Below are 14,952 nucleotides of genomic sequence, written 5' to 3'. Positions count from 1 at the left end.
TTGAGGTTTATTTATAAAGTAAAAGAATGCACTTACTGGGTTTGGCCTTTAAATTTTTTTTTTTTTTAACTTTTCCTTTGTCTTTTCACTCAGCTAATTTTCTTACTTGTTCTCATCTGACAATTTTAAGCAGACTTCACTACCCCTTCTGCTCTTGGCTGTAACAAGCCAAAGGCCAGCATATCCTTCCCTGGACCCAGGGGGAGGGTTTATTTCCAAAGGCCCGAGGATCCTACGGAAGCAAATGACTGCTCTGGTCAGCTCAGGCCACTGTGGAGCAAAGAAACTGGTGTCCTTCTTGGAGTACTGCCTTCATCTCCTTGAACTGAGCCAACTGGCAAGCCTCATCCAGCCCCAGCCAGCGGTAGGCTTGGTGTTCATTGGAGAGGCGTATCTCCACATTGTAGTCCTTCACTTCTGCCAGCCAGTAAATGACTGTTTTAGGCTTCTGCCAGGCAACATAATTGAGCTCTTTTCTGAACCCCTCAATAATGGTCAGCTGGTCAGCTTCTATGCCTGCTTCCTCCCGAGTCTCCCTCAGGGCTGTTTCCAAGTCATTCTCTCCTGGGTCCACATGGCCTGGTTAAAAGTGAGAAAAGAAGGGAATCTTCAATAGTACCCAAAGCTGGATTTTTCCAGGCTAGATGACTTGAAGATAGGGTCTCAGGGAGCTCCTGGGCTAAAAGAAGTCTAAAGATTGGTAATACCCTACCATGCCTGGGAAGGGGTGCAAGGTAGGTAGGGTCTGGTTCTTGGGATCTGAGGAATCCCCACTTCCCACTCCATTTTCTCTGAAGAGAACAAAACAAACTATGTGTTTGACAAATCAGGTTTAGAATACTGCTTTTGGATGGTAAGCAAGACAGTCTCTCTCAGCTCTCTCTCCTGTGCTCTCAGGGACTCTTCCCTTAGAGACCTTGAAGCAATTTCCAAGGGGCAGTCCTGTTTTGGCAGGATGGGGACTAGTAACAGGGAATACTTCACCTATATTCCAGTGAGGACATAACACTATCTACAGTTAGACCCCGAAGTTCCAGGGCCAACAGACTCAAAACCCTGAAATGCTATACCAACAGCTGTTTCCAAGTAGCCATTAAGGCTTTTTTCCAAATTGTTTTCATCTTTCTTACTGAGCAAGGCCAGATTTCAGTTTCATAGAGAAAGTCCTGATGGGAACTTACACTAAGGACAAGTTGAGAGCCAATTCTAAGAAAATTTGTTGGCGAGACTGAAATTCAAGCAGACAGCTGCCAAGAAACTGTTGTAGGAGAACTTGAGGCTCTGCAGACCAGAGTGGCCCTCAGCTTTATGCCTAGGCCTTTCCCACAAATTTTCAGCTTGCCCCGAGGGGCCCGGAAACACTGGGGAAGGTTCTGGTAACCTGTCTATTCATGGTTCTGGCAAGTTGCTGGGGAGCCTCCTGGAGCTCAGGGGAAGCAGGAACTCTTAGCTGTCACCCTCTTGGCTTGGCGATGGAGCTATACCCTAGTACTTCCCCTTCCCAGGGTCCACATAAAATGCTCATAGTCATTTGCTGCTGCTGCACAGAAAACCAGGAACTTGGCACTTGAGGAACCCATTTTAGCTCTGTACACAAAGACAGATAGGTAATGCACTGAGGGAGCAAAGTGGGAGGATGCTGGTGATTACTGGTGACACTTATTCAGGTTGCTCTACCTCCCCTCAGGGGTGTGGGAGTTTGAGCACATTCCTTCCAGAATTCAATGATATTCAATGATAATAGGATAACTTCTCCCCACGTCCAGGCAGGAAATTATTAGGAGAGCTGTTGGCATACTTTAATGAGAAGATCATGCAGTGTGACTGGGTAATCAGGAGATAAGTGTGAAGATTCCTATTCATAGTATTTGTGACACTTTTCTTTTCCACCTTGTTTCTTCCCAGTGGAACAAAAATGTGCAATTTATTCCTTGTTATCATTTCCTTGTTTCCTTCCAACCCTAGATCCTTGTCTACCCTTCCCTATCCCATACCCTGCCATCTTCTGCCTGGGGGCCATTGACTCGGGGTTCCTTATCCCACAGGGGCCAAAGCCAGTCTGTTCCTGCCCACATGGACCATTCCAATGGTCTAAGTCCCAGATGACTTCTTTCCCCTCTTTCTCCCTACATACACTGGCTTATTTTTCGGGACCATATGAGGAAATGAAATCTCTTACTCTTAGAAGTGAGATCAGGAATGCTAGTGGATAAAAACCAGTCAGCTTACAAACAGATCTTGGCCTATTGAAGATCCCAGACCACTAATCTTTACTGTTCAGCCTTTTAGATAACTGACCACTCTATCCTAGATGCAGAGTGATAGACCCAGGCCATAGGTGGCTGTTCAAACAGCAATCCCAAGGTCTCTTCAAAACCTCCTGGTCTAAGAAGGGCCCTCTGATTCCCTTACTCCTCCACTTCTGTCAGGGACTGCAGATGAATACATAATCAGGGAGCCCACCTTCTCTGTGCTTCTAACTCAAAACATAGCTAGGTTCAGAAACACTCCAGGAGCCACACTCTCTGGATGTTTAGCTCAAAAGTAAAACCTAGTGAAGGAGACACTGAACAAGTACTCAAAGGAACTTGATCAAATGAAATCCAATACAGGGCTGGAATAAAACTTGGAATTTTCTAGTCAACCCCTTCTTTGACAGATGAAAACTCAAAAGCCTAGAAAGGTGGGCACATAGCCCAGTCATGACTCAACTCCAATACCCCCTATTCCCAGTCCAGTGGTTTTCTCCCACACCATCATTCACCACAGAGATCTGGTGAATGATACAAAAACACCAGATGCTGCTTCTGCCCTGAGATGTAATCACAGAGTTCTATTTTCAGCTTTGCTTTGGCCTGCAGACCTTGTACATAGAAAGGATCAAGGCCTTCTGCTTATCCCACCAGTTCCTCCTGCACAGTCAATGGGAAACAAGCTTTAGAGGAGGCCTGGCAGGGTGGATTCCTAAGCAACACTTGGCATTTCCCTAAAGGCCAGGCCCTCTGGTTTCACACCTTTGGGAGGAGTCCAGTGATGAATGCCATTTGATGCCTGCAGCAGTAGAAATTCAATTGAATCGTTGTCCACCTTGGGAATAAGGCGTCTTCGGAAGATGATCAAGCCACATGCTCTCAGGGCCATGATCTATCTAAGAACTTAATAAAGAAAATATAGGACATTGGGAAGTTACAACAGGAGGACCCACAACTGGAAGGTGGCACTGTGGTGCTGGAGAGTAATATACTAACAGTGATCTTATAACTTAAAGAAGCAGCATGCCAAGGGCCAATGGTAGGAATTCAGAAATTAGGGACAGACCTTTGTGTTAACTGCAGGATCCTGGAAACTACTCTTAGTCAATGTAGCCTCTACTTCTAGTCTTCCAGGTGTCCCCATAACATACAGGGCTCATGTGTATTTATGAGTCTAAAGATTGTTAGAAGCAGATCCACTGAAACAGTGATAATGGGAATGGGAAAGATGCAGTGCAAGTATCATCAAACCCACAATCCCATTTCCTTCACACATATCCTAAGCCCCTGAAGTACAGACACCCCAACAATGATGACTCAGAGGGGTCACCTAAGACAGGTAGCTTGGTGTACCATAAAAACTTCTTGTTAGTTTTTTAGTTTTTAATTTTATCCATGTTTTTGAATATGTTATACATTTACATGGTCCAAATTCAAAGTACGCAAGGCACACATGTAGTAGAAAGTCTTTTTTCCTACCTCAGCAGAAGCTAACAGTGGTCAAGAGGATGAATCTGGAGCCTGAGTTCAGGTTCTGGTTCTGACACTTATTAGCTGTGTGACTTCCTGTTCCTCAGTTTCCTCATCTTTGAGATGGGATTATAATAGTTCTATATGAAAGGGTTGCTGTGAGGATTTCATGATTTAATTTTTTATAAAGTGCTTTGGAATAGTGCCTTGTACACAATAAGCACTCAATGGATTTCTATATGTATAGAAAAATGTCTAGAGGGATAGACCTCATTAATAGTGGTTTCTGGAAAATACAATTATGGGGAGACTTTAATTTGCCACTATATATATTTCTGTGTTATTTGTAATTTTACAAAGAATCCTTATTAATTTTAAAACCAGCAATCCAATAAAGATTTTTTCATTAAAAAAGTCAGTAACAACAAAAAAGATAAGGAAGGGAGAAAAGTAAAAATATCTGCACAAGTGAATAGAAAATTCATTATCTGAAGGGACACATGTAATCAAGGTAACAAAAAATACTGAAGATCTTTTACATAAGGCTCTGCTAAAGAAACATTTGTTACTCATTCACTTCACCAATCCTGAGCACCAATTATGTATAGGCGCATCCCTTGGTATTGAAGGGAGGTTGGATCCCTACCCTCAGGGATACCAAACTCTACAGATGTTCAAATTCCTTATATAAAATGCCCAAGGATTTGCATATAACCTATGCATTTCCCTGCATGTTTTATTTTTTAAACGTATTTATTTAATTAATTTATTTTTACTAAGTGGTGTTGGGGATTGAACATAGGGCCTTCAACATGCTAGGCAAGTGCTCCATCATTCAGCTCCCTTCCTCATACTTTAGATCATCTGTAGATTACTTATAGTACCAAATACAGGGGTCAGAGTTGTGGCTCAGTGGTAGAGCACTTGCCTGGCATGTGTAAGGCCCTAGGTTCAATATTCAGCACCACATATAAATAAATAAAATAAAAAAGATCCATTGACAAATAAAATAACATTTTTAAAATACCAAATACAGTATAAATGCTAGGTAAATTATTGTTATACCTTATTGTTTAGTTAATAATAAGAAAAAAAATCTGTACATGTTCATGAGACATAATTTTGAAAAAAAGATTTTTGATCTGTGGTTGTTTCAATCTGTGGATATGGAACCCCTGGATACAGAGTCAACTATACTAGGCACCTAGTAGCTGCCTTTGCCCTAAGATAGCTAATTATCACATGGGAGAGGCAGACTTTAATCAAATAAATAATTTTAAAAACCTGCCAATAAATACTACAAAGGAATAATATATAATGGGTAACCTGACCTTGTATGAAAGATCATGGAAGGTTTCCCAAAAGGGATGTTTCAGGAGCAAAGGATGAATCAAAGGTAAATTAGCAAAGGGAAGGAGGGGAGAGAGTATGTTCCAGGGGGAGGAATAGCAAGGATAAACCCTAATGAGGGATGGCAGAACTGAAAGAAATCCACATATCCCAAATATAGTGAAGGCCTGGGAGAGTGACCCAAGTAGGATAAGACTCATTTTGTGTCAGCAGGGCAGAAAAGGCAGCTGATGTTCAGAGATAGCAGAGCTGATGCACAGAGGGCTGCTGGAGTAGGAGTGGCTATTCTCCATGGCTCTCTTGATGGTGCTCAATGAAGATGAGCTGGAGGCTGTCAAAGGCATAATAAAAATCAGATCCAAACTGAAACCTGTTCTAGGGCAACCCTCAGGATTGCTAATAGATGATAATGTTACTTTAGGGAAGATCAGTTTCTCACCAAAAAACAAAACAAACAAACAAAAAACCCAATGTAAAGACTTTTCCAAATCTTTCTCTCTTTCTCTTTTCTTGGTGGTGCTAGGAGTTGAACCCAGGGCTTCAGGTACACCAGGCAAGTGTTCTACCACTTAGCTAAATCTCTGCCCCTCCCCAAACCTTTCCAAATGTGTAAGTTTTTAAGGATTGGAAATGAACTCAAAGGGGGTTTTGAAATGGTCTATGTTCTCTCTCTCTCTCTCTCTCTCTCTCTCTCTCTCTCTCTCTCTCTCTCTCTCTCTTTTTGGACCAGGGAGTAAACCCAGGGCACTTTATCATGGAGCCACATCCACAGCCCTTTTTATGTTTTATTTTGAGACAGGGTCTTGCTAAATTTCTTAGGGTCTTGCTAAATTGCTGAGGCTGGCTTTAAATTTGCAATTCTCCTGTCTCAGTCTCCCAGGTCGCTGGGATTATAGGCACCACCACACCTAGTTATTCTCATATGCTTTTGGAGAAAGAATAAATTGGCATATCTCCTCAGTAGGGTAGTTTTATAATAATGATCAAGATATAAAATGCACATTTCCTTAGACCTAGCAATGCCATTTTTAGGCACTCTCACAGAAATACATATTTAGGGTGTATAGATAAAGTTCTGCACTACCAACTTATCTTCTGTATCAAAAAGAAAGGACAATATGGACATCATTAAATAAAGTATATTTATAAGACAGAATATTGAAGGCATTTTTAAAAATGGGTTAGAACTAAATGTACTTCTTATAAGAAATTAAGATATTAAGTAAAAAATATATGATTCAGAATAATAAGAATGAGATCTTTTGAGTTAAAAATTCATATGTAAAGTAGCAATAGGTGTCCGGAGCCGGCAGGTCACGCGCCCTGCCTTGCCTCATGGTCACGCGCCTTGGCTCATGGTCAGGTGCTTTGACTCATGGTCACGCCCCCTGCTGCGCCTCATGCTGAGCTAAGATGGCGCCTGCCAGATGTTGGTGGGGCGTGCCATTACCTGTTTACACACCTGGCACTGTGTTCGTTTGTGGAGGTAATAAGGCTTTTACTCAACTGCCTATCAACTGGACTGGACTATGTGTCTTAGCTGCCTTACTCCCAGATGTAGACATTATTCCAGGAGATGAGCCTGTCCCCATACCAACAATTGACTACATTACAGGGCGACCTAAACGCGCTGTCACTTTCATTTCTCTACTTGCAGGACTTGGAATAACTACAGCAGTGGCCTCAGGTACTGCTGGTTTGGGGGTCTCTCTTACTCAATATACTAAATTATCCAGACAATTGATTTCTGTTGTACAGATACTTTCAAGCACCATACAAGATCTTCAAGATCAGGTAGATTCCTTGGCAGAAGTGGTCCTACAAAATAGAAGAGGTTTAGACCTTCTAACTGCCGAACAGGGAGGCATTTGTTTGGCTTTGCAGGAGAAGTGCTGCTTCTATGCCAACAAGTCAGGAATCGTTAAGGACAAGATCAAACAGCTGCAAGAAGACCTAGAAAAACGCCGACGAGCACTGGCTGATAATCCACTATGGACTGGATTCAGTGGACTCCTTCCCTATCTCCTTCCCTTCTTAGGTCCTCTCCTTTTCTTGCTGCTAGTCATATCTATAGGTCCTTTGATATTCAACAAGATTATGGCTTTCATCAAAGCTCAAATTGAGGCTATACAGGCAAAACCTATTCAGGTTCATTACCATCGGCTGGAGATGATGGATTGTGATGGTGCAACATTTGATCAATATTAGATCGCAATAGACCATCACCCCTGTGCGCTGAACTGGTCAGCCAATGACGGGTAAGATTCGTGGGAGCGCATACCAACCTAAGACAGGAAATGAGGGCAAGAGCCTCATTATCCAATGACGGGTAAGGATGCTGCTCTGGCACGGACAACCTAAGACAGGCGCAGTTTCCAAGGGATTGTCACTCCAGCTCTATAAAATAAAAAAGGGGGACCTGTCCGGAGCCGGCAGGTCACGCGCCCTGCCTTGCCTCATGGTCACGCGCCTTGGCTCATGGTCAGGCGCTTTGACTCATGGTCACGCCCCCTGCCGTGCCTCATGCTGAGCTAAGATGGCGCCTGCCAGATGTTGGTGGGGCGTGCCATTACCTGTTTATACACCTGTCAGACTATACCAGGTGCATCAGACTAGATTGCGTGGTGCTTCATGATTGGACCACTACACTTCCTTATTAGAGTTCTGGCGCGAGACTAGTCTTGCCTTCGCGCGCTTTACTCTGATTGGTTTCTGTACTTTATATTAACTGTGTTTATTCCTCTAATAAACGAGACTTGATCAGGCTTTTGTCTTGTCTCCATTTCTCGTGTTTCTTGTCTCACTCAATCCCAGCACCCCCCACCAGGTACCCGTTGATGTCCTGCGGGCAAATAGGCTTTTATTAAACACTTGTGTTCTATTTTCCTGGACTCCTTATTTATGTTGAGAACTTTCCTACTCCAGAAGCTGGAAGTTACTGTTACTGCAGAAGAAAATAGATTTCAAAATTACTGGTTCACAGTTCAGGGTGAAACAGCTAATTGATCCAATGCTCCTCCTACAGACACTCAGAGAGTATTAGAAAGTGAGAGATGTAACATACCTGGCTCTTGCCTCAGGTATAGTCCCACAGAATGATTGTTGGAGCCCATAGATAAGTTTAGGGATCCAAGACTAGAGGATGCAGTGCCTTGCCTGGGATAGGAAGCCCCAGAGTACTTCTCCACACCAATACCATCTCCAGTACAATAATGGTAACATAAATATGCTTGAATGGGAGACTAGATAGATAGGCATTGGGTGGTCATGTGGAACCACTGAAGAGGACAGCAGACCAATATTTTCCTATGTGGTGAGTTGTGGGGGTGGGGGAGAATCTTAGGGCAGCAACAAGGGTACAACCTAGCAAGATGTATCTTGGTGGATGCCAACATATAGGGGTGACACAATTAAGAACCAGACTGTCCAAGTTTTCATCTAAATGGACCAGAAGACCTTGAATTAAATGTTCACTCTCCACCTATGCTTTGGACACACGGAGAGTATAATGCTTCTAAAGGGAGAATTCCTCATTGCCCTTTTCAATTACTTGGCTTAAGCCAGATGTTTGATAGAATTCCTCCATCCCCACACAGGCCATACTTACGAATTCATACTTACCCTTTTGAAGTAGCTCAAATGTCACCTTCCTTGTGAAGCCTTCTGGTTTCTAATCACTTGACAAACTTCTACTATAGAGTTCAGACAGAGAAGCAGAGCTATGAGTAATGGAAGATTAAGAATTTATTATAAGGATTATTCCTTGTAACAATTTTGAAGACTGGTAGAGAAATCCATGCAACTTTGCTAACTCACATCTGCTGTGGGCCTGAAGTCTCTATAGGTGATACCAGCATTTGGAAAGAAAGAGGATGTGAAGTGGAGGAGAGAAAGGACGAACTGAAATCTGTGAGAAAAAATTTAGATCTGAGGACAATTGCAATTCATGAGAACCAACTGACACCTGTCACTATCTCTAAGCTCAGTGACACAGATGACCTGCAGAAGCTGGACCTCCTCTGCCACAAAGCTGAATGCACATGTGACTCAGGATTCAGAGGAGATGAAGGGGAGATTCCATAGGATCTGAGAGAGTCACAGGTTTGGATGTGTCCTTTGCCAATAAGGTGAGCCAGCAGATCAGTGTCAAAGTATATGTACTGACCCTATGCCTGATACCCAGATCTGTCCTTCAGTGTACTAGATGCTACTTTACCTCAGCTTTCCAGATCTTCATAGACTTGTAATATTTCCCTATTCCACATCTTTAATAGCCCTCTGTCATGGTATTCTAAATACAACCCCCACCTCCAGTACTAGGGATCAAATCCAATGGCTCTCTACCATTGAGCTACATCCTTAGTCCTTTTTATTTTTTTAATTTTTGAGACAGGGTCTTGCTAAATTGCACAGGCTAGACTCCAACTTGTGATCCTCCTTCCTCGGCCTTTCCAAATCTTGCCCAAAATTTTGGGATCAATACTGACCTGGAATCAGACAGGAAAGGAATGCTGGGAAATGTAGTTCCAACTTAACTAAAGTAACAGAACAAAGCAATCATAAGTGTGCATACCTCGTACCATAAATCTCTTGTTGGTAAATCTTCCTCTGGCAAGGAAGAGACAAACTGAGCTGTTTCATTGGGATGCAGCACAGCAGCTCTCAACAGATGTTCATTGACTCAACAGAACTTTCTCCCTACCTCCCACTCAAACAAATGTTTGAGTATGTTCTGGGGCTCTGGGAAATAGCCCAGTGTTTTCCTGAAGAGTGCCATTTACATAAAAGTCAATGGTGCTATTGTTGGGGGGGTTTCTGTTTTTCTGGAGACCAGGGAGCTGAAACTGTCCAGGGGTTTGAAAGGAGCCAGCTTTCACACACAGACTCCAAGCCCATTCAAACCTCAGGGGGTTAAAGAACCCAGCATCCAATATGCAAATATGCCTGCAGCCAGGATTGCAGAGGTGAGAACTCCAGGCTGACAGCAGGCAATTCACACTTCAGAAAAGTGGCAGAGTGCCTGAGGTGGTTAGAAAAAACCTGAACAACAAAAACAAAACCAAAAAAAAAAAAAAAAAAACCCCTCAATGTCATCAAAAGATTCCAGAAGCTAAGGAAAAGTGCTTTTGGCTTTATCTATACGTGCAATTCACTGACAGCCTAGGAGGTTTAGAACCTAGGTGCCAAAAAAGAATTTACAGATAAACGGCTAAGCGGATGTGTTCCAATGTTTTCATCAAATTAATCAGAGTGCTACTGCAAGCATAGTTCAACCCCAAAAGCCCTTAGAAGTATACCTTTATTTATTTATTTAGTGGTGCTGGGGATCGAATTCTGGGCCTTGTGCAAGCTAGGCAAGCACTCTACCACTGAGCTACACTCCAGCCCCACAAATATGCCTTTAGATAGAAAGAGCTCCCCAAATCCTCCTGATTTTTTCTCCATAGTCTAAAATGCCTTTGTACAGTGTTTCATGCTACCACGTTGTCAATTAAGCATCAATACTGTGTCATATACCATACAAGGGTTTGACCATTATCATTTCTAATGCTCAGGACAACCCTTCAAGACAAGTGTTATTATCTCTTTATGAAGAAACTGAAATATTAAGAAAGGTTAAATAGCTGGCCTATAAATGAATTTGAATCCAAATCAATCTAACTTCGGTCTGTATTTTTTCCCCTCCCCTTTAAACTGCTCTGCTTACCATGAAAGAATAGGGCTTAGCGCACAAAAAGCCCTGTCAGAGGACATACAAATGATTTATAAAAATCACTTCCAGTTTTGAAATTTCTAGACTTTAATCTCTATTCATCTGGAGGTTGCTTAAGATGCCTCATTGAAATCTTTTCCACCAAAAAGGCTGAAGGTGGGAGAAGCAGTAAATGCAGGTCCTAGTGCCCAAAAAGACTCTGGAGGGGGAAAGTGTAGCTTAAGGTCCTAAAAATGCCTGTCAGTGAAGGGTTTCTATGTCTCTATTGTTCTTTTCTGGAAAGGAGGAACCTAAAACCATATGCTCAAAGTCATAACCAATAGCTTTGGGATCAGAAGCACCAAGTACCGGGCACACCTTTGATGTTACCCTTGGATAAGCACATAAGGATCTAACATAGGGCCCCGATGTCCAGAAAATTATCCCAGGCCACTTGGGGAGGAAGGCCAACTCTGGCAGCTTACAAGCAACCCCATGTGATTACTGAGATTTTTCTCACTTTCCATATAATTGTCTTCTCTGCAGTTCTTCTCTTTTTGGAATGGACAGTAATAATACACCCACATTCATTAATAAAGTTCTCTCTTATAACAAAAACAGCAGCAAAAGAAGAGAAAAAGAAAAATCCTTAACTACATGAGTAAATTTAAACAAAGAAAGTATTTCTTCAACTGTACCTTTCCCTGGACATCTGTCACTTCCTTCTTCTCAGAGACTAAACTGCTGAGTCATTTTGCAATCTTTGCTATCTGGCTAAGGGAGGAAACAGGAGATTCCACCTGTAATAGCATATTGGCTTCTAGGATGAGGCCAAAACCAGACAAGATTGGGATAAAATTTTTTCTAGATTTGTTAAGTGGCCTATTAGTGCCATCTGCTGTTCAATTCTAGAAAGCAGACTGGGGAATTTCAGTATTAGAGCCTGAAGGGATTCCTTTACTGTCTAATGTGTGTTGAACATGTCATATGTGACAGGCAGTGTGACAGAATTGAAGGGTAGATATAAAGCTGAATACGACAAAACACAGATTTGCTAGAGGTTTACAGCCTAAAGTGGAAGGCATTCAAATGGACACATCAGTATGTTTTGTGCATCATAAGAGTATAAGTAAGATGGAAAGATAGCCAAGAAGGATCTTTAGGTCCAAGGAGTATACTCCATAAGCATTTCAAGATGGACAGTTTACCAGCAGAATAAAGGTAGAGGCAAGTGGCACTCCAGGCAAAGGAAGGAGTACAAAGACCCTTAAGCACAAAATATTCTATTGATAGTTTAGCTTGTATTCTGTAGGCAATGAGGTCTTTGAATGGTTTTAGGCAGGGCTGTAATTTGGTCAGCTGACATTTTACAAAGACATTCTGACAGCAAGCAAGGTGAAGAACACTATAAGGAAAGCCTTCAGGCAAAGGGACCAACCAATTATGAGCCTATTTCAACAGTCCAGCTAAGGTAGAGGCTGTGAGAAAGGAAAAAAGGGGATGAACTGGAGTGATATTTCAAATAAAATTGAAAAAAAAAATGATGTTTCATTGTCTAAGAGAAAGAGATTTTATAAATCCAAAGGAAAGGAAAGAGGTGTATGGTTTCAGTGACTGTGTAGAGAAAGGGGTAGAATGAAAGCTAATAATTTCTGTTTAGAACAAGTTGACTTTGAAGGGCTGTAGACTGTCCACAAGGTAACTGGAAAATGGGTCTAAAGTTCAATGATTACTTCATCCCATCTCTTCTTTTCCCAACATGAAAATTTTCTATTAGAAAAAGAAATTGTTCCCATTATAGGTACTACTGCAACCCACTTCCCTTCAGTTTGGGTAAGTTTACCTTTTCAACCTGCCCTTGCAATCTAGTATTCCAAGCATTTCATCCTCTTTCAATCAGAAGCAGAAAACCACAACACAGAAAAGTATGCTGGCTTTGTAATGAGAAAGAGAGCTATTGAATTTAATAGTTGTTACTTAGAGCAAGATACTTCTTCTGTTGTAAAATGAAGTTAACATCTACTTTTCATGGTTGTAGAGTTTAAAATTATATATATATGGTATGACATATCAGAGTACTGAATATATGTTGAGTCATTCATAAAAGATCAAGCTGAAAGCTTCTCTGTTTTAATGGGATACTCTTAGTCTTTGATTGTTGGGAAATGTATTTTCATATTTTCTGTAAAACAGTTGGTATACACTATGTATACTCTTTAAGGGTAAGGACCAACAAGAAAAAAATTTTTTTAATATATATACAAGGAAAAAAATTCTTTTAAAGAATGGATTTGTTTCCTTATTAGTAAGAATTGTCTTATTTGTTTAACTGACAATTTTGAGCTAAACTGAGAAATCAGTTACCAAGTACCATAGGTTGTATACAAGTTGGCTAGTGTATTTATTCTTTTTTTCCCCCTTCCACTGGTACTGGGAATTAAACCCAGGGAGAGCTCTACCACTGAGGTACATCCTCAGTTTTTAATTTTATTGATTTATTTTTATTTTGAGACAGGATCTTGCTAAGTTGCAGAGAGAAGCCTTGAACTTTTTTTTTTTAAACTGGGAGGATAATAACTACCATTTTTTGATAAGTTACTTCTTGCCAGGTATTGTGCCAAATGCTTTACCTTCATTGTTTCACTTAATCTTTGCCACAACCCACTGAGGTATTACCGCCATTTTTCAAGAGAAAAAAAAGAAACTATAGCTCAGAGATGTGTCTGGGTAGCCATTCCAAAATTAGGTCTGCCTGACTCCCAACATCACTGCACTTTTTGTTTTCTTTTTGATGTGATACTGGGGATCCAACTTAGGACTGAGTGCACATTAGGCAGATAACTCTGTCATTGAGCTATATTTCCAGTTCTTTTTATTTTGGGACATTGTCTCCCTAAATTTGCTGAGGCTGGCTTGGCACTTGAGAGCCTGCTTTAGCCTTTCTAGTAACTGGGATTACAAGTGTCACTGGGACTGGCCTAAAACTATAGTTCTTAACGTCCACTTCCATTTTAGTGTTTTACAATTGACCTTGGGATTTCATTCAGTTTTAAGCTGTTAATGCCCCCGCCTTGGTTTTTTTTTTTTTTTTTTTTTTTTTTTTTCCTTAAGGTAGTGGAACTGTCTTGTTGTTTGGTTGTTTTTTAAGATGCTGGAATTGAACTTGGGGCCTCCCTCATGCTAGGCAAACACTCTACCACTGAGGTATACCCCCAGCGGCCCCCGCTTATTTTGCTTTTTTCATTTTCAGACAGGGTTTCCCAAATTGCCTCTGAACTTGTGGTCTTCCTACGTCAGCCTCCAGATAGCAGGATCACACATGCACCACTGCGTCCGGCTTGAGTGATTTTCTCTACTTCTGCTAACATGACCATGATAATATTCATTCAAAAAACGAAGCAATTAGAAAACATAAAACCTCATCTGAAAGCAGGCGAGGTTTAACGGGTGACAACAAAGTGAGTTTGAGTCCCAGGGACTAGAAGGTATAGCGTCCGGGCTGATAGGTCCTAAACTCAAACCTCGCCTGTCTCTGGGATTCTTTTTTGATTCACTGAACACAAATGGGGTACAACTTTTCATTTCTATGGTTGTACACAATGTAGATTCACACCTTTCATGTAATCACATATGTACATAGGTTAATACTTTCTGTCTCATTCTGCTATTTTTCCTTCCCCCACCTCCTCCTGCTCATTGTCTCTGGAATTCTGACCATGCACCCCTTTTTTGCACGCTGGCAAAAAAGGCTCACAGGCCCACTAAGTACCTCCTTCTCCCGGTGCAGACAGGCAAACAGGACCTGCGAGCGGCTATCTGGCCTGCCAGGTCGAAAAAGACCCTGTCCACATCTGACCCTGCAGCGACGACAGTTAGTGGCTGATGCCCATCACTCCAAGACCCAGTTTCACCAGGGAGAACTAAAACTAGATAGCCCTCAGGGTTACTCACCCAAAGCAAGAAGGAGGCAGGAAGTGAGCCTCAACTGAGGCCGGGAGTATGCCGGCCAATCAAGACAGCTCCGTTGCACTTCGGAAGACCACAACATTGGGTAAAAGGAGCTGGAAATGTCGCGAGATCTTTGCTCAGGCGGGCTGATTGGTCAAAGGACAGATTTGGGCGTTACTCCCTCTGACTTCTCAGATCCTCGATTGGTTTTCTAGAGTAGAAGGCAGTGAGCGACAGCGG

The 14,952-nt window shown here is 41.9% G+C and overlaps 1 protein-coding gene across 1 annotated transcript; it reads right to left on the bottom strand.

Annotated features, from left to right (window-relative positions):
* Positions 1–14,842, bottom strand: NUDT2 (nudix hydrolase 2). The gene is made up of 4 exons (XM_079113285.1): positions 14,716–14,842; positions 8,694–8,791; positions 3,015–3,155; positions 1–579 (listed from the first exon to the last, which is right to left on the bottom strand). The coding sequence occupies exons 3-4, from the start codon at positions 3,139–3,141 to the stop codon at positions 263–265; spliced, it is 444 nt and encodes a 147-aa protein (XP_078969411.1). The 5' UTR covers positions 3,142–3,155; positions 8,694–8,791; positions 14,716–14,842; the 3' UTR covers positions 1–262.
* Positions 14,843–14,952: the final 110 nt, after the last annotated feature.

This window comes from Sciurus vulgaris (genome assembly GCF_902686455.1).
Source record: "Sciurus vulgaris genome assembly, chromosome: 15".
In the NCBI taxonomy this organism is placed as follows: Eukaryota; Metazoa; Chordata; class Mammalia; order Rodentia; family Sciuridae; genus Sciurus; species Sciurus vulgaris.
This window is presented reverse-complemented; position numbering and strand designations above follow the sequence as displayed.